General features: G+C 35.8%; 4 protein-coding genes across 5 annotated transcripts; 1 reads left to right on the forward strand and 3 right to left on the reverse strand.

Moving 5' to 3' along the window:
- Window positions 1-18: 18 nt before the first annotated feature.
- Window positions 19-9,003, reverse strand: LOC149725012 (synaptic vesicle glycoprotein 2C-like). 2 transcript variants are annotated; one of them, XM_089893051.1, is made up of 12 exons: window positions 8,827-9,003; window positions 7,826-7,917; window positions 7,328-7,454; window positions 6,792-6,954; window positions 6,257-6,378; window positions 4,032-4,264; window positions 3,491-3,570; window positions 2,908-3,057; window positions 2,208-2,425; window positions 1,806-1,870; window positions 1,091-1,211; window positions 19-742 (listed from the first exon to the last, which is right to left on the reverse strand). In XM_089893051.1, the coding sequence occupies exons 1-12, from the start codon at window positions 8,888-8,890 to the stop codon at window positions 585-587; spliced, it is 1,593 nt and encodes a 530-aa protein (XP_089749177.1). In that variant the 5' UTR covers window positions 8,891-9,003; the 3' UTR covers window positions 19-584. The 2 variants fall into 2 exon arrangements, with proteins under 2 accessions (XP_089749177.1, XP_089749176.1); XM_089893050.1 differs by having other exon boundaries at window positions 3,464-3,570.
- Window positions 9,004-9,293: 290 nt separating this feature from the next.
- LOC149725013 (uncharacterized) lies at window positions 9,294-12,577 on the reverse strand. Its single transcript, XM_089893079.1, has 3 exons — window positions 12,297-12,577; window positions 10,575-10,681; window positions 9,294-9,803 (listed from the first exon to the last, which is right to left on the reverse strand). The coding sequence occupies exons 1-3, from the start codon at window positions 12,398-12,400 to the stop codon at window positions 9,685-9,687; spliced, it is 330 nt and encodes a 109-aa protein (XP_089749205.1). The 5' UTR covers window positions 12,401-12,577; the 3' UTR covers window positions 9,294-9,684.
- A 2,740-nt stretch (window positions 12,578-15,317) lies between these two features.
- On the forward strand, window positions 15,318-16,086 carry LOC149725014 (uncharacterized). The gene is made up of 5 exons (XM_089893075.1): window positions 15,318-15,398; window positions 15,472-15,525; window positions 15,588-15,680; window positions 15,785-15,817; window positions 15,870-16,086. Exons 1-5 carry the CDS (start codon window positions 15,383-15,385, stop codon window positions 16,061-16,063), a joined length of 390 nt encoding a protein of 129 aa, XP_089749201.1. The 5' UTR covers window positions 15,318-15,382; the 3' UTR covers window positions 16,064-16,086.
- Window positions 16,087-16,931: 845 nt separating this feature from the next.
- LOC149725015 (sushi, von Willebrand factor type A, EGF and pentraxin domain-containing protein 1-like) lies at window positions 16,932-20,666 on the reverse strand. Its single transcript, XM_089893042.1, has 8 exons — window positions 20,529-20,666; window positions 20,291-20,464; window positions 19,815-20,189; window positions 19,202-19,567; window positions 18,722-18,901; window positions 18,363-18,545; window positions 17,273-17,749; window positions 16,932-17,040 (listed from the first exon to the last, which is right to left on the reverse strand). The coding sequence occupies exons 1-8, from the start codon at window positions 20,605-20,607 to the stop codon at window positions 17,024-17,026; spliced, it is 1,851 nt and encodes a 616-aa protein (XP_089749168.1). The 5' UTR covers window positions 20,608-20,666; the 3' UTR covers window positions 16,932-17,023.
- Window positions 20,667-21,833: the final 1,167 nt, after the last annotated feature.

Genomic DNA, 21,833 nt, shown 5'->3' on the forward strand with positions numbered 1-21,833 from the left:
ATAAATACTGTTAACAAATATTGCAAGTGATATTTATTATATATTACATAAAAATATGAGTAAGACATGTAGTAAGACATTGAAAGCTGTTGAGATGAGGCACTCATTTAATTAGCTATTAAAATTAAACAAAACTTTTTTTACAATTGAACTACAATATTTTAGTTTAAAGATAGTGTTTTGTAGCACTTTAAATTTATTTTTTTATAAATGAAAAATTGCTATTGCATGAAATTCAAGTGACATCTTGACCAATGTATCTTAAAAAACGAGGTTAAACTTAAATGCATGGAACTGTCAGATGAAGTTGTGCAGAAAAAAATAAGATAAAAGTATTTAAAAGTGCATTAAAAATAGCAAGTATACGTTGTAAAATATTGAAGTATGATAGAGCTAACAGCATGCCTTGCTTAAGTGCCTCTGTTTGTAAACATACAACCCAATGTCAAAAACTTTAAATAATGTTTAACATTTTCTGGAATGTATGTGTAAATGTTTATATGAATGAATCTTTGAATAAAATGTAAACCTTAAAATATAAGTTTAAAATCTTTACCAATAGCATCTAGCTATCCACTAGACTACTAATCTAGTTCTATGTTTCTGGTTTGCGGCAAAAATATAGACAAAACACCGCCTAATAAAAACACAGCTGCACAGATTAAAATAGGTATACTGCAATTGTAGTCCATGAAGAGACCAAATGTTAAGTTTCCAAGAATTGATGCTATTCTTGATAAAGCTGGAATTACAATAAATAAATGAAAAGTTTCTTCAATGAGGAAGTATAGCAAAAACTTACAAATAATAACATTAACACACATTAGAAAAATCTGTTGTTTAGGTAGAAAAGAAAACACCACGTTTATCCGATAAAACTATAGGCTTACCGCTTTTATTTTATTTAAAACTATATAAAATGTTCTTTTTCTACTGCTACCAGGTTTAATATAAAAATTAGACTAGCAGATCAGGTATAAAAACGAAGTCTATTTCCGATGTATTACCATTAGTGGAAGAAGCGTCAAAAATACACTCATTGTTTGTACTAGATGAACTGCTAAACAATTATCCATATAAAATGATTAACCTGTTAATATTCCTGTAGAAGAAGCCCGAACTGCAGTCTCGTACATTTCAGGTGTTAAAACATCCAGTGCATTCCATGCAAGAGTTGAAACTCCATTAAATATAGCTGACATGATTATAACCTGAACACAAGACAGTTTAGGTATCTCATTCCTTCTTTTCAATATGTAATTTTACATTTAAGTTACTTTTTCACTATAATCAAAGGTGATATTTTAAAATAGGAAATTCTATAAACATAGGGAACCTCATTGGTTATGATGACTGTAGTAAATGCAGTAATATAGCTGTCCTGGTATTTGTTTACATTAAGATTATTGGCACTAAAGGCCTAAAGCACACACATATAATATCCTTTTTAGCAACAGTATATATGTGTGTTTATGAATGAATGAATGTAACTTACTTTATCCTCGCGTGGCCGGAAAACGACAGTCGTTATCACACGGGTTTAACACCTCGTGCCAGCTTACGAGTTACCATGTATGTTACTTTGTGGGTGATTTTTTTGGGGGGGGATTTTTTTTATGTATTGCTGATAATTTGGACAACCCATTAGTGACTACTGGGTTGGAGCAATTGTCGTTAAGTGTCTTGCCCAAGGACACAAACGCCCACAATGGTAGCAACGTCGAGCCTTGAACCCATTACCTCTGGGTTAAAGGCAGGCGCGCTAACCACTATGCCACGGCGCCGACCAATCTTTATTCTCTTACCTGCAATTTATTGTGGACAAGCCAGAATAATAGGACACTTACACCACTCATGAACATTGAAAACACTGAAAATAATAAAGTTTTAATAAACCCTATTGCAACTGCCATATATAAATGCCATTTAAACTGTCATATAACCTACTACTGCGGTGATTTATAAACATTAAAATCAGCTCACAGGAAAAACGATATTGGTTTAGTTAATATAATAAAAGTATTTTTTATTCTAAAACATACTATAATTTATTTATCTCTTTACATACAGTAACAAATATTAGATTATTTAAAACTAAAAAAGAGAGAAAGAAAAGTAGCAAAAAATCAGTTGTAACAACTTCGTCAATACAAGTGTAAAATAAAAGTGTGGCTGCTAAACCCACAATACAGTATAAACTAACTTGCCTAAAATCACTTTTCCTCCAACTCTATCCATAACCAATATACTTGCAATATTGGCTGGTAGTTGTGCAGTGGCACCGATAAATACATCAATGTACATCTCAGAATCATTAACACTTGTAGATGATTTGTTTAACACAATATGGCCACTACATGGGGAACCTGCATTCTGCTCTGTTCGTGCCATCAAGGTTGGCAACCACATCGTAATTCCATATCCACTGTAAGAATGTAGTTGTGATATGAATATGATGATCATGTAGTGTGTTTATTATATATGGGCCCCTCAAACCTAGGATTTAGGCCAGATTTAAATGAATGAATATATCTTGCTTCATCCTCGCTTGGCCGGAAAACGAAAGTCGTCAGTCGTTATAACACAAATGTTCTGTTTCATACACCTCTCGCCAGCTTACGAGTTACCATGTTTTTAAGTATGGCTGATAGTTTGAACAACCCATTGGTGACCACTATGAAGACACATTGGCCTACAATGTTAGCAGCGACGAGTCTTGAATCAATTACCTTTGGGTTAGCGGCAGGCACGCTAACTACTTTTGGCACGGCGCCAGACAATATAAAATGCATATCAGCTAAAACATAAGTTTTAAACTATTTAAAATATTGGCCTATGAAAATAATCTTATTAAGTACTTAAAATATCCATACAAAGTAAGAATTAAACAATAAACATAGACCTCACCTAAAAGCAGTAGCAAAGTAGATACTCATCATAAGAACTGACTTTTTACGAGTGTTTCTGTCTGAGCCAAAGAAGATTGCCAACTGTACCTTCATGGCATACAAACCAGACACAAGCCAATATAAACATCTTCTTGGACAACTACTCAACCTAGGTTGAATAAAAACACATTAAAATAGTTTTACACTAAATATCCTTGTTTGCAGGTAAAAACCTAGTCTGTTTCCACTTTTGGCATATACAAGAAAACATACATGGCATAAGATCAGGTACCTCACATGGATATACATGCAAGTGAAGCTCTGGAATCTTTTATAATACCCCATGTGAATAATCTGTGTACACATATTAACACCCTGTTTTTATCTAAAGATTGGCGTCTATGCAAGTAAATATTATCTCTTTAAATTTGGACACGCGTAACAAATATTCTGACATCACTATAGTTGGTTTTAACTTTTAAACCATAACATTTGAAATAAAGAAAATCCTGTCCTATATATGAGGTGTAAGCATAAAATGTTTGTATGCAAGTGGAAAGTGGAGCTTGTGGAACCTGTAAAACTTTGTATGCGTTACAAACCAAAAAGAAGTTGAACCGGAACGTGAACCCTTGATTCTTGATGTGGTTGGGCAATCGTCATCGGGAACTATGGTGTCAAACTAGAAAAGTTGAATGTAACTTACTTTATTTTCACGTAGCCTTAAAGGACAGTCGTTATAACACGGATGTTTTGTTTCATACAACTCGTGCCAGCTTATGAGTTACTAAGTATGTTACTTTGTGGGTGATTGTTTTTTTGGTGGATTTTTTTCATTTTTATTATGTATGGCTGTTAATTTGGATAACCCATTAGTGACCACTGGGTTGGAGCAAGTGTCCTGCCCAAGAACACAAACATCCACAATGGTAAAGGCAAAGAGCCTTGAACCCATTACCTATGGATTAAAGGCAGACACGCTAACCGACTGTACTATGGCACCTAAGTTGAGAATTAGAATCATTCATTTCCTATTAAATTATAGTAAAGCTAAAATTTTATTTGCTATTGTTGTTACTAGGGCATAAATATTTAAATGTTGTTCAATTGTAGTAAAACTAACACTCAATACTCGGTTCATACCTGTAGTGGTGTTCCTGGGTGATTAAATTTGTTCACAATTTTTAAAACCGCTAAAGATTTTTGAAAATCTCCTCTTCTATAAAGGTAGAGTGGGCTCTCTGGCATGAAGAAGAAGAACACAGATGATGTAAGGCTGGGTATTGCACAAATTATTATAAACAACCTCCACTGATCACCATTAGGAGAGTATACTGATATTGAAGCTGAATACGGAAGCAATCCCCATGCAAGACCTGGGATTAATACTGGGTAGTTAGGTGGTGTGGCAAACTGAATAAATGTAACTTACTTTATCCTCGTGTGCCCGGAAAACAACAGTTATTATAACACAAGTGTTCTGTTTTATACAACTTGTGCCAGCTTATAAGTTACCATGTATGTGACTTTGTGGGTGAATATTTTTTGATGGATTTTTTCATTTTTATTATGTATGGCTGATAATTTGTATTTGGACTACCCATTAATGACCACTGGGTTGGAGCAATTGCTGTTCAGTGTATTGCCCAAAGACCGATACGGCCACGCTGGTAGCAGTGGCGAGCCTTGAACCCATTATCTCTGGGTTGGAGCCAGGTGTGCTAATACTAATTGGTGTATGTGTCCTCATAGGCGCCGAGTTTTGAAATGTAGTGCAGAGGCGGAGCCTATTATGACGTAACACAATCGTGACGTCATAACACTTCGGCGTTTCATTGACGTTATTTTACGCTTGCTCAACGCTGGACGTCAGTGTTACGCGTTGATCCTTTCCCCGTGCGTATTTGCAAGATTGACCGATATATAAATCGTTCGTTCGAGGCGACGTGCTTTCTACTTGACCTTTACGTGCGTCATAGTTTAACGTCCATGTGCGTCGTAGTTTAACGTCCACGTGCGTCGTAGTTTAACGTCCACGTGCGTCGTAGTTTAACGTCCACATGCGTCGTAGTTTAGCCTTTTCGCGCGTCGTCGTACAAAGGCAAAGCAACACATTCAATGTTAGCTACTTAGAAAATGAAGAACAACCAACGGGCTAAACAGACGATATTATCCTACTCTAAAGTTTCTAAACAATGTAGGCGGTAATAAACAACCTAAATATGTTCCACAAGTAGCACTGCTGTATATTTACGATGTTTTCCTCAGCCAAGCAGCATAATTATTACGAAATAGTAGGAATTCACACGTGGATTCATTGCATCATAATAGCGATTGTTTGACCTGGTAATTAATTACGAGATAATAGCAAATCACACGTTGATTGTGTGCGTCATAATAGCGATTGTCCCCTTGATTATTTAGCCAGCGGGAGCTTGAAAACAGGTTTGAAGTTGAACGTTTGCGATCAAGTAAAGAATTGTTCCATCTACAATGAATACTTTCATCTACAATGAATATTAATCTAACTACCTTTATCATTTAACAACGATAGATGAACCTGGTTTAAACTAACGTTACTAACCTGTTCCAAGCATGATTACCGCATGTTCAAAGTGACGACTGTGACGTAAATAAGACAATTACGCATACGTAACAGCTATATAACAGATTCTGCACATGCGGTCAACGCATGACCAAGTACCATGCGGTCAACGCATGCCTAAATATCCGTTCTCTTATTGTCACGTCGTTAATTTTGATTTTCTTTACCGCAATGGTATATTTTTATGAGAACAATACGAAAATATTAATAAATTTAGTAAAAATACATATTTTTTTGTTAATTCGTGTACGGAGGCCGCCTCCGTGCTATTATTTCGTACGTAGGCGCCGCCTCCGCGCCTACGCGTACTCGGCGCCTATGTGTGTCCTTAAGCAAGACACTTTACAGACAAACATCATGGTCTAACCGTCTAAATCCTACCTCCTCTGACTATATTGAATACAACACAGGGTAATGAACAATACATACCCTAAGTAACGCTAACATAATGATAATTTTCTGAAAATATTTAAACTAAATACAAGACAGTTCTCTAGAGCAATAGATGGCAGAGATTAAACACCAAAAATACAATCACATGACAATAATGTTGTACAATAAATGTTTATGGAATAAACCTATTGTTAATTTTAATGCAATACATTTAATGCAGCAGATATAGGAAAGGGACTGAAGTGATCAATCAAACTTATGCTGTTGTGCAATGCCTATGTGCTTGTGCGCTATGGCACAAGCTTGTATGAACCAACAATACCTTAAATGCAACACAAGTCAGGATTAAAGTACAAGTATGTTGATTTACCTGCAGCAATGACGTTTCCAACCATCCATGAAGTAGCAAGAGCACTGATCATCATGCCACGTTTATCTCTTGGTTGAAACTCACTAAAGTATGAGAAACAAACGGGAAGCGAACCACCAGCACTGGAACAATAGATTAATGCTATATAATATAAATGTAGTTTCTTATTGCAATTTTACACAGCAGGTTTAGAAAGAGAAATATGGCATATGGTTAATTTTACAAATATAAAACCTGGTGATGTCCCATATATAGCTTAAGTTTTGCATGGGCAAGACACTTAATATTTTTCCTACATAGCAGTGGTCACTAATTGAACGGGTTGTAATATAATATTTATCGTATAGACATATAATACACAAAAAACTACCTACAAGGCTACACACACATGGTAACTTGTAAGCAGGCACTGCCATGTCACATAAGATAAATAAGTTACTTTATTTGTACTTTTATTCAAGTAGTTTGAGAATTGAGGTAATGATCATTTATCATTCATATATAAAGTATATTGTTAGTCGTTACCACAACTTACCCAATGCCGCTTATAAATCTCAGTGTAAGCAATACTCCATAGTTTGGTGCAATAGCTGAGAACGTACCAAATATTCCATTTAGAGCTAAAGAGAATATCACAACCCTTCTCCTACCCCAATAATCTGCTAATGTTCCCCATAGATATCCTCCAATCATCATGCCTGTATGTACATATTATATGAAGCATATGTGCCAAGTTTATACAAATTGGAAAGCAGAAAAAGCTAAACACAAAAATCTGTTACACGAATTGCTTATTTGAAGTGTAGTATAGAAACTTCCAAGGTTTGTCTGTCTGACATCTCACATGGGATTCCAGGTATGGCAACTGCCTCACAAGTCACAATACTAAAAATAGCTTACTGGTTTAATTCCTATGGTGTGCTTTTTTAACATCCCTGATCCATTATTAGAAAACACTTGTGATATACTAAGTTTCACATTTAAATTAACAGAATTAAATATTCACATTATAATTCTCTACATGAAATAATTTTACAAGAAAATAAAATGCTTAAGTTTTATTATACCCACCTAGGAACAGTACTATAGTCAACCAAGTTAAACTTGAGTTTGAAAGTTTAAGTGAAGCATGCACTGATGATATAGTGAATGAAATGCACATGATTTCAATTGCATCACTTGCATTCGCCCATCCACACTAAAAATTTAAAATCTTTTAGCCATGTAATGTAATGGTGTATTGGTAATATATCTATGTATAAGTAAACAGGTGTTTTTGTAAAAAAATATGATATAGTAGGGTGGGGAAAGATGGGACACCTATTCAAACTATTTTCTTGACCCATTTAGTAGTAAACAAAGAACATTCAAAGATTTATAAAACCGTATTATCACGACTGCCATAAGCGTTGTTAATTATTTAAACCTGATCAGGATATTTGGATAATATGTGCTAAAGCTAAAGGTGTCCTATATTCCCACGCCCTACTATAATAAATACCAACGTTTGTCAGCCATTTGGTAAGAAATCATCGGTATATATATGACTAAATATTAAATAAAACTTACTTGTAATAAAAGAAGGTAATGCCACCTTCCAAACCCAGCTTGTGCAGAAGCTACTTTGTAAGTTGCTTTCCGATTGTTTCCTACTAATCTATCTAAAACATAAACACAATCCATAAGTACAACATAACCAAAACTACTGCCTTATAAAAACTTAACAATCCCAAGCTCTTACTAATCTAATTATATCTTAACTAGTATATATTCAAATTCAATTGGCCTACCCAATGTATTATTGTGTTAAGAATGAATGAAGGAACATAAATTACTTTATCCTCGCGTGGCCAGAAAACGACAGTCGTTATACCACGGGTGTACACCTTGTTCCAGCTTACGAGTTACCACGTATGTTACTCTGTAGGTGATTATTTTTTTGACTTTTTTTTTATTATTTTATGTATGGCTGACAATTTGAACAACACATTGCCTTATTGGTGACCTAACCACTGGGTTGGAGCAATTGCCGTTAAGTGTCTTGCCCAAGGACACATATGCCCACTAGCCCACATTCATGATTCATTCACATGCGACTTATTATCCGAACCCCTAGCCCCTAGCCTCTAGCCCCTAACTTCTAACCCCTAATCCCTAACCCCCAACCCCTAACTCGTGCCATTCACACAAAAAAACTTTAAAAAAATAAAACGTATTGCACTGTGCGGGACTCGAACCCGGTAAGAACGAAACAAAGAGATTAATCGTCGGGACGCCAACCGTTACACCACATAGCCGACGATAGTTAACAGAACGAAAGAGCGTGTATAACCTACCTAATTTGGGAAAGATGTTTTTACTAGTGTTTTATATATTTATAAAGGTATTTTCAGTATTTAAGTAATTTGTTTTACATTTATTACCAATTTAAAGTGTTTCTTTGTGTATTTTTTAAAATTTTAAACTTAATAAGAGCGCCCACTTGTGAAAAGTGGAGAGTGACATTCGGATAATAAGTCGTATGTGATTCATTCAACCATTCAATAAAGTAAATAGTAAAATAAACTTACCATTTTCGTCTACATCGCTCAACGGAGTATCATTATTGGCATCTACGGGAACTAAGTATTCCATTTAAACTTTTACAAACCCAGCGTCTTACATGTAGTTGTAACTCCACTGATGTACTTCAAATGCTACACATTCTAACAAAAAAATTCCACGTAACATTTTTGTTTACAAAATCGTCACGCATGATGATTTGTTTATCACGTGATTAAGCAGAATGGTGTTTTATTAATATGATTGGGGAGCTATTGCGCGTGGTTTTACAGCTTATGTGCCAAGGCAAAAGATAAACATGTTTGCGTTCATACTAAATTATATTTCTTCAAGCTTTCCTGACAAACAGAGGTGTTTAAATTTAAAACAGCGGCGAAACAAAAACCTCATTCTTACCACAAACCCTTGTTAAACGTCTGTTTCCAAGAACTTAACCGTGATCCTCTAAACTACTTTAATTATACATGAAGAGAAATGCAATCTTGAATTTTATTTGCGTAAACACAGCTCCTCGTTACACGGCAGCATACGACGATTTTTACACAACTAAATAGTAGGTTAAGTTTAAAACAGTCAATGTATCATAGTAGGGTGCGGTAAGATGAGACACCTTTAGCACATAATATCCAAATATCCTGATCGTGTTTTAAACAAGTTAAAAGGTCTATGGGAGGCGTGAGGAAACGGTTTTATAATTCATTAAAAGTTTTTTGTTTACTACTAAATGTGACGAAAAAATAGAATAAAAAGGTGACCTATCTTCTCCCACCCTACTATATATTTAACCTAACAATAAAACAGATTAATACAAATGTAACTGCGTCGTTTCAATCTGAATTGGCTCTCCTGTCCAAACATTCGTAGAACTACCAGCAATATTTGTTGCAAGATGCACAATTCATTGATATCATTCGAACTTCTTTTGCTTTCTTTACCAAACCGAGCTCGTTAAAATCTTGCTCGTCGTAATCTGAAGATCCTTTATCTGTAGGTTTGCTAGACGTAAACATCTATACAAACACATACACACTATACATATCATACAGTGGGGGGAGATAGGAAACTTTTAGCACATAATGTCCAATTATCCTGAAAGTGTTTTAAACAATTAACACCGTTATATGGGAATCGTGAGGACACGGTTTTATATTTCTTTAAATGTTATTGGTTTACTATCAAATGAAACGAGAAAATAGAATAAAAAAGTGTCCCATCTTCCCTCATTGTGTACTATACATATTTAGCATAAATGAACACTGCGCGCCGTTAAGCGTTTTAATTAAATGACCTATAGCGCCGATGCAATGCGGGAACGTTTCTGGTTAGGTTTGGCAGGTAAGCTTGTTATATGACACTTTTACACACGGTATTTTTTACCCGTAGTGTGTTTTAACGACTGAAGTATTTTTGCTAATTTCCTAGGTTCTCGCTCTTTCCTGTTTTATACAGTTTGAGCGTCGCCATAATACCAAGTGTCGCTATCGTAATAAAACATTAAGTGTCTGTGAAATAAAAAATGCACATAATGTGTTTACAGATTCATGCCGTCTGACATTTGCCATAAGATAGTTTTCTAGCTTTAAAATATGCAGACTGTTTAAAGTCAAAGGGGGTTGAAAATAATAAGGACGTGGCAGAGCCAAGAATCCAAAATAAGTTTACATTAACCAGTGTGGTTTTGTAAGCTGTTATAACATATTGGGCAATATGTGCTTAAGTGTTCCGTCTTCTCCAACCCCACTGTATAGAGACTTACCGCTGTTGAAGTTCGTTTCTCCTCGCTTCAGAACCTCAACGTTGCAATAATGTGATAAATAACGACATCTTAAGTTGATCACACCCTCGCATTTCACTAACTGCGTCCTGTGTAGGATCAATAACAATAACTTTGAATCAAGTTTGCGGATTATACTATTAGCAAATTTATTTTGAGCCTGCTATAATCGAATAAAATATTGCAAACATGAACCTCTTCCGTGTACTTAAAGATAATTAAATCTTACCCCTTCGTTGTGCGCATTAAACGGGCGGAAGGATATATCATTTCGCAAGAAAATTGATATATAATTCGCACGAAAAAAGGTATAATTTTGCACGAAATTGAACATAACTGTATTTTTGCAAGGTAAACCTGACCGTGACTATACCAACTTTTAACAAACCTTATATTAGATTATTTGTATTAATATTTATAAAGACCAGCTTATGGTATAGGGTGGGGGACGGAACACCTTTTTCAAACTATTTGTTCGCCTTTTGGTACTTAAAAAATATAAAACCATTTCCACAAAGAACGATAAAGGATTTATAAAACTGTTTCCGAATCCATAAACCGTTGCTAATTGCTTAAAACGTGGTCGGAAAATTTAAATTTTATATGCTAAAGTTGTTCCATCTTACCCCACAGTACTATACTTAAGCTAATAATTTTAGAACTGCAACTCAAAAGCGGGGCTAACATCATTTCCAATTTGGTTAATACGATCAGTTTAATTCTAAAGAAAAAATAGGATTCCACTTCCTACAAGAGTAAAAGCGAGAAAAGCACAGTTACAATATAGCTTGCAACAAATCAGAGTCGTAAAAACACCGAGTAGTCCAACTGCCGTCTTTGTGTGTTCAAAATAGAGCAAATTTTTTTTGACTTTTTTTGATACAGAAAACAAATAACACTTGTTTTTTTACACTTTTCAACCTTTAAATTTGTTTTTAGACTTAAGTTTTTCTCTAATTTACCGAAAAACATGTATTTTCCCTATACCTACTGTGTTATTTTGGAACCAAATTGCCGTTCAAATTGTCTTTTACGTAACAATGGGTTGGACTACTCGGTATTTCTATGGCTCTACATCAAATAAGCCGGAGGCCTTGAAGAGACAAAGGGGAAATGTCTATCGACATAGCATAAAGGATGGGGGTTGCATATCGACCACATAATGTCAAATTGCATATGAGTCACCAGATAGAAATACCAGTAGGATAAAATGATATAATTATAGACCGAGTCGTTCCGATTAATAAAAAACAATTTAAAATATTTTAAAATTACGTGTCCAGAATTAAAAACAAATTGTTTAATACTTTGTCAAACAACTTAAAATGTCTGCATCTACAATATAGCTATAAGCGTTACCGATTTCGAACACCAATAAACATTGTAAAATGTCATATATAACTCGTATACGATTTTTATTAATTACAATATTTGTATATATAGTAGGATGGGAGAAGATGGGACACCTTTTCATACCATTTTCTGGTCCCGCGTAGTAGTAAACAAAAACATTCAATGAAATATAAAACCATATTCTCACGACTCTCATAGACCGTTGTTAATTGTTTAAAACATGGTCAGGACATTTGGATATTAGGTGCTAAATGTGTCCCATCTTCCCCCACACCACTATATTACAGTTCTCTTATTTGACTTTTTATGTTATATCGATAGGGTCATGCCTAATAAATTAAAAAATCTTACCATAAACTTCTGAAGCTGACTACTTTAGTTTCCACCTCTAGTATAATCCCACAGCATAATATAACAAGCATAAATGCAACTCTTGTTGAAAAATCTTTGTCCATTTTAAATTTCGTCTTTCTTGTTGAAAGGGTTGAACGAAGTGCTGGACCAATACACTGCTGTCCCTGGCTTATAAACTCTCACTTGACACATTTTTTTCTGTCTCGTACTATAAGAAACGCGCTGGCGAATGGAATTATATAGTTCAAATTGAACAGTTTGTCTCTGTGTTAAAGGTTGACCATTGAATCTTAAAAAGCCGAGTCTATTCCTTAATTGCTAATGTGAGTGCGTGGGTTCGGGATAAGGGTAAATATTAAATCAAATAAAGTGCCTTTCTTGATGATGGTTCATTTATCACGCTGTCATTCCGCGGATGCCACCGTATTGTGCAAAGGAAGATATAATTATGTGTGGTTGTCGATGTTTGTGCAAGATAAATGAGCCAATTTTCGATGACGACGTGCGCCAAGAAATAAAACAGCGCATGCTATATGCCAGTCATCGTAATTAAACTATATACGTGTGACGTCATTAAAGTGACGTACGTACTCGTATTTTAACGCAATCCCGCGGAGTAATATTTTACAGAATTCGTTTGACATCAAAGATTCTAAAGTTTAAATTTTCGTATATGACTTTTCGTTTTGTAAAGTTTTTTCATGCAACTATTTACAGATTGAAAAACTACGCTGTTTTAAAGCCATCACCCTTTAGATTGGACCATGCGCCACGTAACAATTTAAACCCACAACCTTTGCTGGACTATGAAATTTCTTCTAATGCTAATACATAATAGATAATATGGTGACATCTTTGAAAGCGTAATTTATAATTCCCCCGGACTTATTGACCTTAAACTACTTTGCGACTTTTCAACATTACAAATATCGATTTGACTTAAATCCAAAGGGCCTCAAACAGCTATATTCTACGACAGCTTAAAACAGATTAATATGCATAAAACATAGTGCAAAATAAAGTTGAACGTATATGCGGGTGGAAAATTGAGTCAGTTCGTAAGTGTTTATCTGTTTAGATTTGCATAATATATGTGACAGTTTTATAATACCTGAATGGATGATATAGTAACTTTTGTATTCCAGCGTTGCGGAGCAACTTCGGTTTCATAAACCTCGTGCCTGTTCATAAGTTTCCTATCTTTTAACTTGTTTTTTTAGAAACCGCACATTTTATGCCTAATTTATCAATGGAATTTTAAATGTTTGTGTACCGAGCTGCTTAGCTTTCTAACCTCACAATTTAAATTTGGTTTGGAAACCATGGGCGAAGACTTAATATGTTATGAATACATAATGCTTCATGTCCGGGTTAGGTCGGGCAAATAAGCACCTTTGAAATAAATCGACGCTGTGGTACATGGGAAAAAACCTTATGTGGATATGCGCAAACAAAACAACTGCTACAATAAACAGAAAAGCATGGCAAGAATTTGCGATTGTAACACGTATAGGTCGGTAATAAAATTCTACGAATACATGAATAATTTGAACCAGTGTGCGCCGCAATATCATTTGAACAAGCGATAGATTTCAAACTGACTGATTTGAACCCAATTACGTGTTTGGTTTATTATACCCTAGCGGTAGTAATTAAGACACAAAATATGCTTTCAGCGTGTCCGGTTTCACCCCAACAAGCCATTATTGATTCAGCATGCGCTATAAACAATTAGTTCGAATTCCATAGTTGCTCATTTGGGTGCGCAAAAAATCTGCCATGGAGCTAAAATCGATCTTAGCCACAATTGACTAACGTTACATGTGTCGTGTGTAAAAGTAGACGAGCATGACCATATAGCTGTCACTCTTTGTGGTTTGTTTACAGTTAAAGCCGCAAACCGCAAAATACGATAAAAGCTAAAACGTCCATTTAGTTTGGTCATGTTACTAATTTTGCATACAATTATTCGCACTAAAGTAAACTGTCATTTTTTCTTCTATTAAAACGTTTCGTCCTTTTGAAATCATAAGAACAATTTATTGATGGATGGGGGAAGATGGGACACCTTTGCAATCTACTTTCTCGTCCCATTTGGTAGTAAACAAAGAACAGTAAAATAATTATTTAACCATTTGCTTTTGACTCCCATATACCGCTGTTAATTGTTTAAAACACGATCAGGATATTCGGATAATATGTGCTACAGGTGTCCCATATCCCCCACCCTACTATATTAAACGGGAGCAGTGTACACGCAGTTGAAACGCATGGGACAAGCAAACGAATGTTTAAAACTATATTTTTAAACCGTATGGTATTTTTTCGTGTTATTTACGTGTATGTCTAATAATAATGTCACATTTTAATAGAATTAACAATTACCATGTTTACATGATCGGGTTTGGATTTGAATTCAATCAGATTCGATGTAACGCCACACGCATTTCAAATCTGATCCGCTAAAACGTCGTATTTGCATGTCGCATTTTAAATGGACTGAAAGTCGACGAGCTGAAATTTGTGGCAGGGTTGTTTTGAAATGTTTTTGGTAAGTTTGATTTGATATTAGCAAGAAAAGCTTATCTCGTAGTTTTTTTAGATTGCAGGAACTTAACTGTCTGATTAGTAAAAATTGACGAAAGACAAGGCCGAAATCAACAATACTATAAAAATATTGCTGAAGAATTTGCACAAAAGCATTTTAAAAAAGATTGGTTGGTGAAAATTCAGATTATACGTATGCTATCATACATTTCAAGCAAATACTAACGCTTAATAATGCGTAATATTTATATAATACAGAAAACAAATATCGGTAAAGTGGAAGAATCTTAAAGTGCAGTATTATAATATATTAAAAACTATGTCAAAATCTGGAGCAGGAGCTGCTGAGTGGCCATTTTTTGGAAAACTAAATGAATTGCTGTCCTGTCGTCCAAGAACAAAAGTATAAAGGCATTTGTTTGCACTGAATGAAATGTTTATTTTGTTTCACTGCAATTGCATTGATGTGCGGTTAATTAAAAATATATATTGATTATAGGCAGTGGAAGAAAAATCCATTATGGTCGATACAATATATGGTACAGCAGCATGGTGAGTATTCGTTGGTATTTGTTTGTGTAGGTTAATGTAATATGTGCTACAATTAAATGTATGTCTTTTAAAGGTTCATTTACTGAAGAAGAAGGACTTGGAGCACGAGAATATGATAGTGAACGTGGTGAGCTTGTTTAAAAATATGTTTGCAATACGCGAGTTGTGTAATTGGCAATAAACTTGCAGTAATTGAAACATCAACCACAGCATCAGCAACAGAAGAAGAGGTAGCACCATCCCAGCAGCCCAGTACAAGTTCTGGTACAAAACGTAAAGCAGGTATGCAGAAACCAGCATTACATCTTAAACTATTTTTTTTTATTAGTGTGATTACTGAACAACAAGTTAAGGATAAAACTGCATATCATTTTTTATTATTTTACATCGACCAAGAACCAAAGAAAAACGACGTAAAGGTAACTTTCCATACTACTTGTAAACAGGTTGAACAGTTTTTTTTATGTTTAGAGGGAAAAGGGTGGAGTGAATTCATCGATGCTTACAAAGAGGAATGTGCCAAGGATCTGAAATCAAGAGAAATGATGGTACAGAGTATGAACGATGCATTAAGTCGAGCCATAAATGTACTGGTTTCCAATCAGGAGCCCGCAATTGTTTTGCAAATGTCTCCAGATACAGCTGGCAGCAGTAATACTAAATAGCTTTCATTGTTTTTTATTTCATTCACTTCTTACCTTTCGTACTCTTCATTCAGTTACAAATCATTAACTTTCATTATTTTTTATTTCATTCCATTCTATTTTTTATTTCACTCACTTCTTGTACCTCCAAGTTTTTATTTCATTTACTTCTTAACTTTCATATACTGTTAATTCAATTACAAAGCATAACATGCCATTTGTTGTTTGTTAGCTGTAATAGTAACAAAATAATAATGAACAGAACACTTGGGTTTCAAATCGAAATGAGGTAACAGTTAACTATTTTACAAATCGCATAGACTGTCGTAAAGGCTGGGTGGTTTGCAAATGATCTACAATGGCTTGTCTAACACGGCTACCAGTAGAATGTGGGTCATTAAGTAATTGTGGAAGTGAGTATGGCTGAGGATAATACATGGAAGAAGAATCTAATACATTTTGGGAAAAAGCAGTATGTTTTGTTTCACAAACATTATGTAGTGCACAACATGTAGCAATAACATATGGTGCCATGTCAATTGATATGTCCATTTTCTTACAAAGTATACGCCACGACCAGATGATTTTAAATGATTTTAAACTGTCCTGTATTACCCTGTGTATTTTCGAATTCAAAAAATTTGTACTAATTCGGAATGATAGTACTTATTCGTGGTATCACCAAAGATTGTCATGTATTTTTGGAAATATTGGGAAGTATGAGCTTAAGTGTCCTATCTTTCCCCACTCTACTACATATATTGTGCCAGTAAAACGCGATCCAAACTAATTTCAGTTTTTAAAGCAGAGAGGCTAACATGTTTTGTACCGTCGCAACACATTAACTTGAGCGTAGTAAACCAGCCGAGACTGATAAAACACAACGATATTATATCACCATTTATATTTATTATATAGATTTAATAGGTTCGGTTATACGTGTTAGTTATCTTTTTGTTAGTTGGAAGCTTCATGGATCTTTTACCATCGTCTGCGACCTGTAAAAAGATAAATATATAGCCATTGAAATCTAAACTAATGCAAACGTGAACTAAATAGTTAAATAAAGAAGTTATTTTATATTTAGCCGCAAATATACAGTACTGTGGGGTCAGATGGATAAAGTTAGCGCATATTATCCTATATTTCCCATAAATGCAAGCGTGTCTGATAAAATTCAAGTTAAGTATGATTTCTAGGGCTGAGAAAAGTTAATCAGATCCTACTTACATTTGCTAACGTAATCGGAGCAGCAGTTTTTGTGGTAAATGCAGCTGTAGTTACATTGACATGGAAGGCTACTGTTGTAGTTGTCACCACATCGGTTTTTACAGGATGGCCTTACACAAGTTGGTACGGGAGAACTCCATTGGCCGTTGCTTTGACAGGTGCTGTCTCCGGTTCCAGTCAAAGTAAGACCTCTTCTGCAGGTGAACCAGACTACATCATTGACATCATAAGCGGCTTTGATGGGAGAGACTGAACCAAAAGCTGGAGCGCCACGCGCTGCACATTGTACAACAACTCTCTGGCAAGTTGGTTCGTCGTCCGACCATTCCCCACTCACTGTACAAGTAAGAACATCCTGACCAACGATCTCATATCCAGCGTTGCAAACGTAAGTTGCTGTGGCGCCGATGTTGAAGGTGTTTCCTGGTGTGGTCAAACTTCCGAAGTCGATGTCGTCGGGTCGGTCGCAAGTAATTGCTGCCAAAGCGGGAAAAACAGTTTAAATTTTAAAACTGCTGATATATTGTTAACAAACAAAGGACTATTTCATCGGTAACAAGAGGTATTGTTTTATAACCAAGCATATATTTTTTGGTAAACAACATATTGTTTTGGTTTGAAGAAAACTGTTGGTAAAAGAAGCGTTATACAGTTCTGTTACATTTGAGAGAGTTTACTGGTTTTGTAATGTTATGTGCTAATTAAACCAAAATAAGAAACCCAGAAATACTTAATACTCTGATTAGAAAAGTAAATATGACTTTGGTGTATTTTAACTACTGTTGTTTTGGTGCTTCCTCAATTGGTTTTTAACTTTGCTCTTTCATTTTAAACAGTTAACTAAAATACATTTTATATTATGCTTATCAGCACAATAGGGTCGGTAAAGCTAAGGCCCCTTTTCAATCTATTTTCTCCTCCCATTTGGTAGTAAACAAAAATATTCAAATATTTATTAAACCGTATCCGCATTACTCCTACAGACCGTTGTTAATTGTTTAAAACACGATCATGATAGGCCTGTTTGGATATTATCCGCTGAAAGTGTCCCGTTTTTCCCACCCTACTATATATAAAAGAGATGTTATACCGTCACATTCAGGCGCGTCGCTCGACCATGTACCATCATCTCTGCATATGATGTCTTTTCTATCAGTTGTAGAATAACCAGAGTTGCATGTGTACCACACAACTGTTCCGATGGCATAAACCGCTTGAACTGGTGAGAATGCACCATTTTGTGCCTCTTCTGGTGGCGAGCATGTTACTGGGGCTGAAAATGAATTAACACTGATATTATATAGATGTAATATTGTAGTAAACGTATTTAATGGTGGCAAAAATGCAGAAAAATGAATTAAGTGTAACCGACTATTGGTGTTGTATACGTTGAAATGCCAAGAAAACAAGCTCTCTCTCTCTCTCTCTCTTTTATATTTAAGTTCTTACCAACACACTCTGGTTCATCGTGAGACCATTCACCACTGACCAAGCATGTAAGGACAGATTGACCCTGAAGGATATAGTTACCACTGCATGTGTACTCTACTGTTTGATGGATGTCGTATGGACCACTTGCTGGATCAAAGGAACCATTGTCGATATCGTCAGGTGTTGGGCATTGGATTGCTGTAAATTAAAAATATTTAAAACGGCTGGATAATATATACAGTAATCTTAACAAGCATAATGTGATATATAATAGGGCGGGGACAGTTAGGATACTTTCCATTCTATTTTCCTGTCTCATCATTTGGTTGTAAACAAAGAACAAATAATTATAAAACCGTATCCTATTACGACTTCTATAAACCGTTGTTATTTGTTTAAAACATGATCAGGATATTTGGATATTATGTGCTAAACGTGTTCCGTCTTTCCCAATCCTACCATGTATGCTTAGCATTTATTTAAGTTGAATTGACTTACGTTCGCAGCTGGGCACGTCGTTGGACCAAGCTCCATTTCGTTGACATTCGCTTTCTGATGCACCGTTTCTTTCGTAACCAACATCGCAAGAGAAATCAACCGAAGTTCCAGGGTTCACTGGGCGAGTGACCACTGGCTCAATTGACCCGTTTTCTGGTCCAGCAATGACTGGGCATTTGAGGACGATTCTGGTGCAAGTTGGTTCGTCGTGTGACCAACGACCGGTTGGTTGGCAGGTTAATGTGGCTTGACCGCTAAGAGTGTAACCACGAGAGCAAGTGTAAGTAACGGTTGATCTGGCAGTGTAGACATTCTGGTAAGGACTAAAGGTTGCGAATCGAACGTTGTCGGGTCGTCTGCAAGAACCTGTTAGACGAAGTAAAAGCTTATTCCATATTTTCAATGCAATGATAGTAATCAATGCGAGCTATATATTCAACCTGATATTTGATTTTAGATTGGAGTTCACATTACAGTTTTTGTATGCTATATTATAGCGGTAAGGTTATTGTCGGGAACTGGAGATTTAGGCCAGATTTGGCTCATTACCCCAGCACCCCGTCTCACCACAGTTTAACTTTTCGGTCACATTTAATGGATACGATAAACTTACGCTGGCATGTTGGTACACTTTCCGACCATGTCCCATCACGTTGGCAAACGGCATCAGCTGCTCCAACTCTTTGGTAGCCACGGCTGCATTTGAACCACACTTGTGTTCCGGAGCTCACTGGTCTGGAGATGGTTGGTCTGATTGATCCGTTAGCTGGCCCGGAGATGACTGGGCACCTAATCACGATTCGGGTACAGGTTGGCCTGGTGTGTGACCATCTTCCACTTGATTGACATGTGAGGATAGATTGGCCAGACAGTGTGTAGCCACGTCGACAGCTGTACGTCACTCTTGTACCAGCAGTGTACCAGCTACGGGATGGACGAACGGAAGCGTAACTTACGCGCCCTGGGTGTCTACATTTTCCAACTGAAACTGTGCACAAAATTGTATTAGATCGGTCAAAATATCATGCTCAACAAATAATTTTAATTTCAGTAGGGAGACAGCTGTTTATTTTCGCCTATAGTGCTTACCTCTGCGACAGGATGGAGCACGTTTGGCCCAGCCTGAACTTGTGCATCGAGTGGTAGCTGTTCCTACAAGCCGGTATCCGCTTCTGCAAGCATATGTGTACGATCGTCCAGAGCGAACTCGATAAGCTGTTCGAGGTGCTCCGTACCGAATGCTAGAGACGCTGCAGTAGCGACCTGTAAAAAGTTGTTACAATACAAAAGATATCGTTTTTTATACGCTTGTGATTCCTATACTTACGGTAGCTGCTGTAACCTGTTGCTGCTACATTCAATACAACAACTGCAAGAACGAGGAGAGAAATACGAATGAGATTCATCTTTCACTTGTTGCTTCTTCAATGAAGATGATTCGACTAACGATCGAGACAGCTTATATAGGCCGTTGCTGGTCGTATGCTGACGCGGCATTTCCAAAATTCGCGGTGTTTTGCTTATGATTAGATGAACTTTCAAATTACAATATAAACGAGGCGGCGTGTTAAGCAAATTATAGAAACTCCACAACACGTTTGTGTGATTGTTAGGCTTATTACGGGTAATTATATAAACTTAATAAAGCCTACATTGAAAATTGCCCGAAGTTACGTAATGAGTCGGCATCTGACGCACTCATTGCGATTAGGTCTGAAAACTTACATATCAACAATAGATAGGCAATGTCTTTACACGCAGTATCCTATAGTATAGAAGTATACGTTTACATATAAAGTCTTTCGGTAAACATAAAGCGCAAATCAAAGCTTTGTTATATAGTAATATTACAAAACAGATGAAACTAAACCGTGGTATGTATAGCCGGGGAAAACAGACGGAGAAGTTTATGTCAAACGTAAGTTTGTGTGTTAAAAAGGTTACATAACCGAATCAAAAACTTTATAATATACCAAAAGTCCCAACGTGCAAACAGTCTGTTTTTGCGTATTTTGTTGGAGTTGGTAGGCTATACAGTAAAGCTTGTTTATATTAATTAGCACGTATCATAATTACAGCACAGGAAATTATAGAAATTTTATCATTTTTTACCGTGTTTGAAATACAAATTGCTGCAGACAAAGCCGTATTCGGCATCTACTAATTCCCACAACGTGCAGAAAATGCAAAATCGCAGAAGAAAATTATGTCGCTGATAACGTCAGAGGGAATAATTTGTATAATTGGAAAAGTTCTGAGTAATTCGATTAAAGTAATTAAAACGCAAGCAAGTTATGTTTAGAAATCTTACCACACGGTTTTATAAGGAGAGAAAAACAAACCGCATTATAAGATGAGAAAAACAGAATACCTTTATAAAAAGAAAAAAACAACTGAGTTTTATGGGAAAAGAAAAAATGATTTTTTTATAGCAAAAACAACACAAAACATATTCTTCTCCACAATATTAAAGTTTCGCTTCCGCTGGCTTGTAAACTTTTACTTTGTGACAGTATATGTACGGCTTTCTTGTATCCATAAAACGCCTTAATAAGTTTTCTAAACGTATTTTTTGGCGTTTCTAACTTGCTTTAACAGTTCAAGTTATTTTGTGGAAACAACCAAAATAAAC

The sequence above is a fragment of the Ciona robusta genome, chromosome 14 (assembly GCF_009617815.1).
Source record: "Ciona robusta chromosome 14, ASM961781v2".
NCBI classification, from domain to species: domain Eukaryota; kingdom Metazoa; phylum Chordata; class Ascidiacea; order Phlebobranchia; family Cionidae; genus Ciona; species Ciona robusta.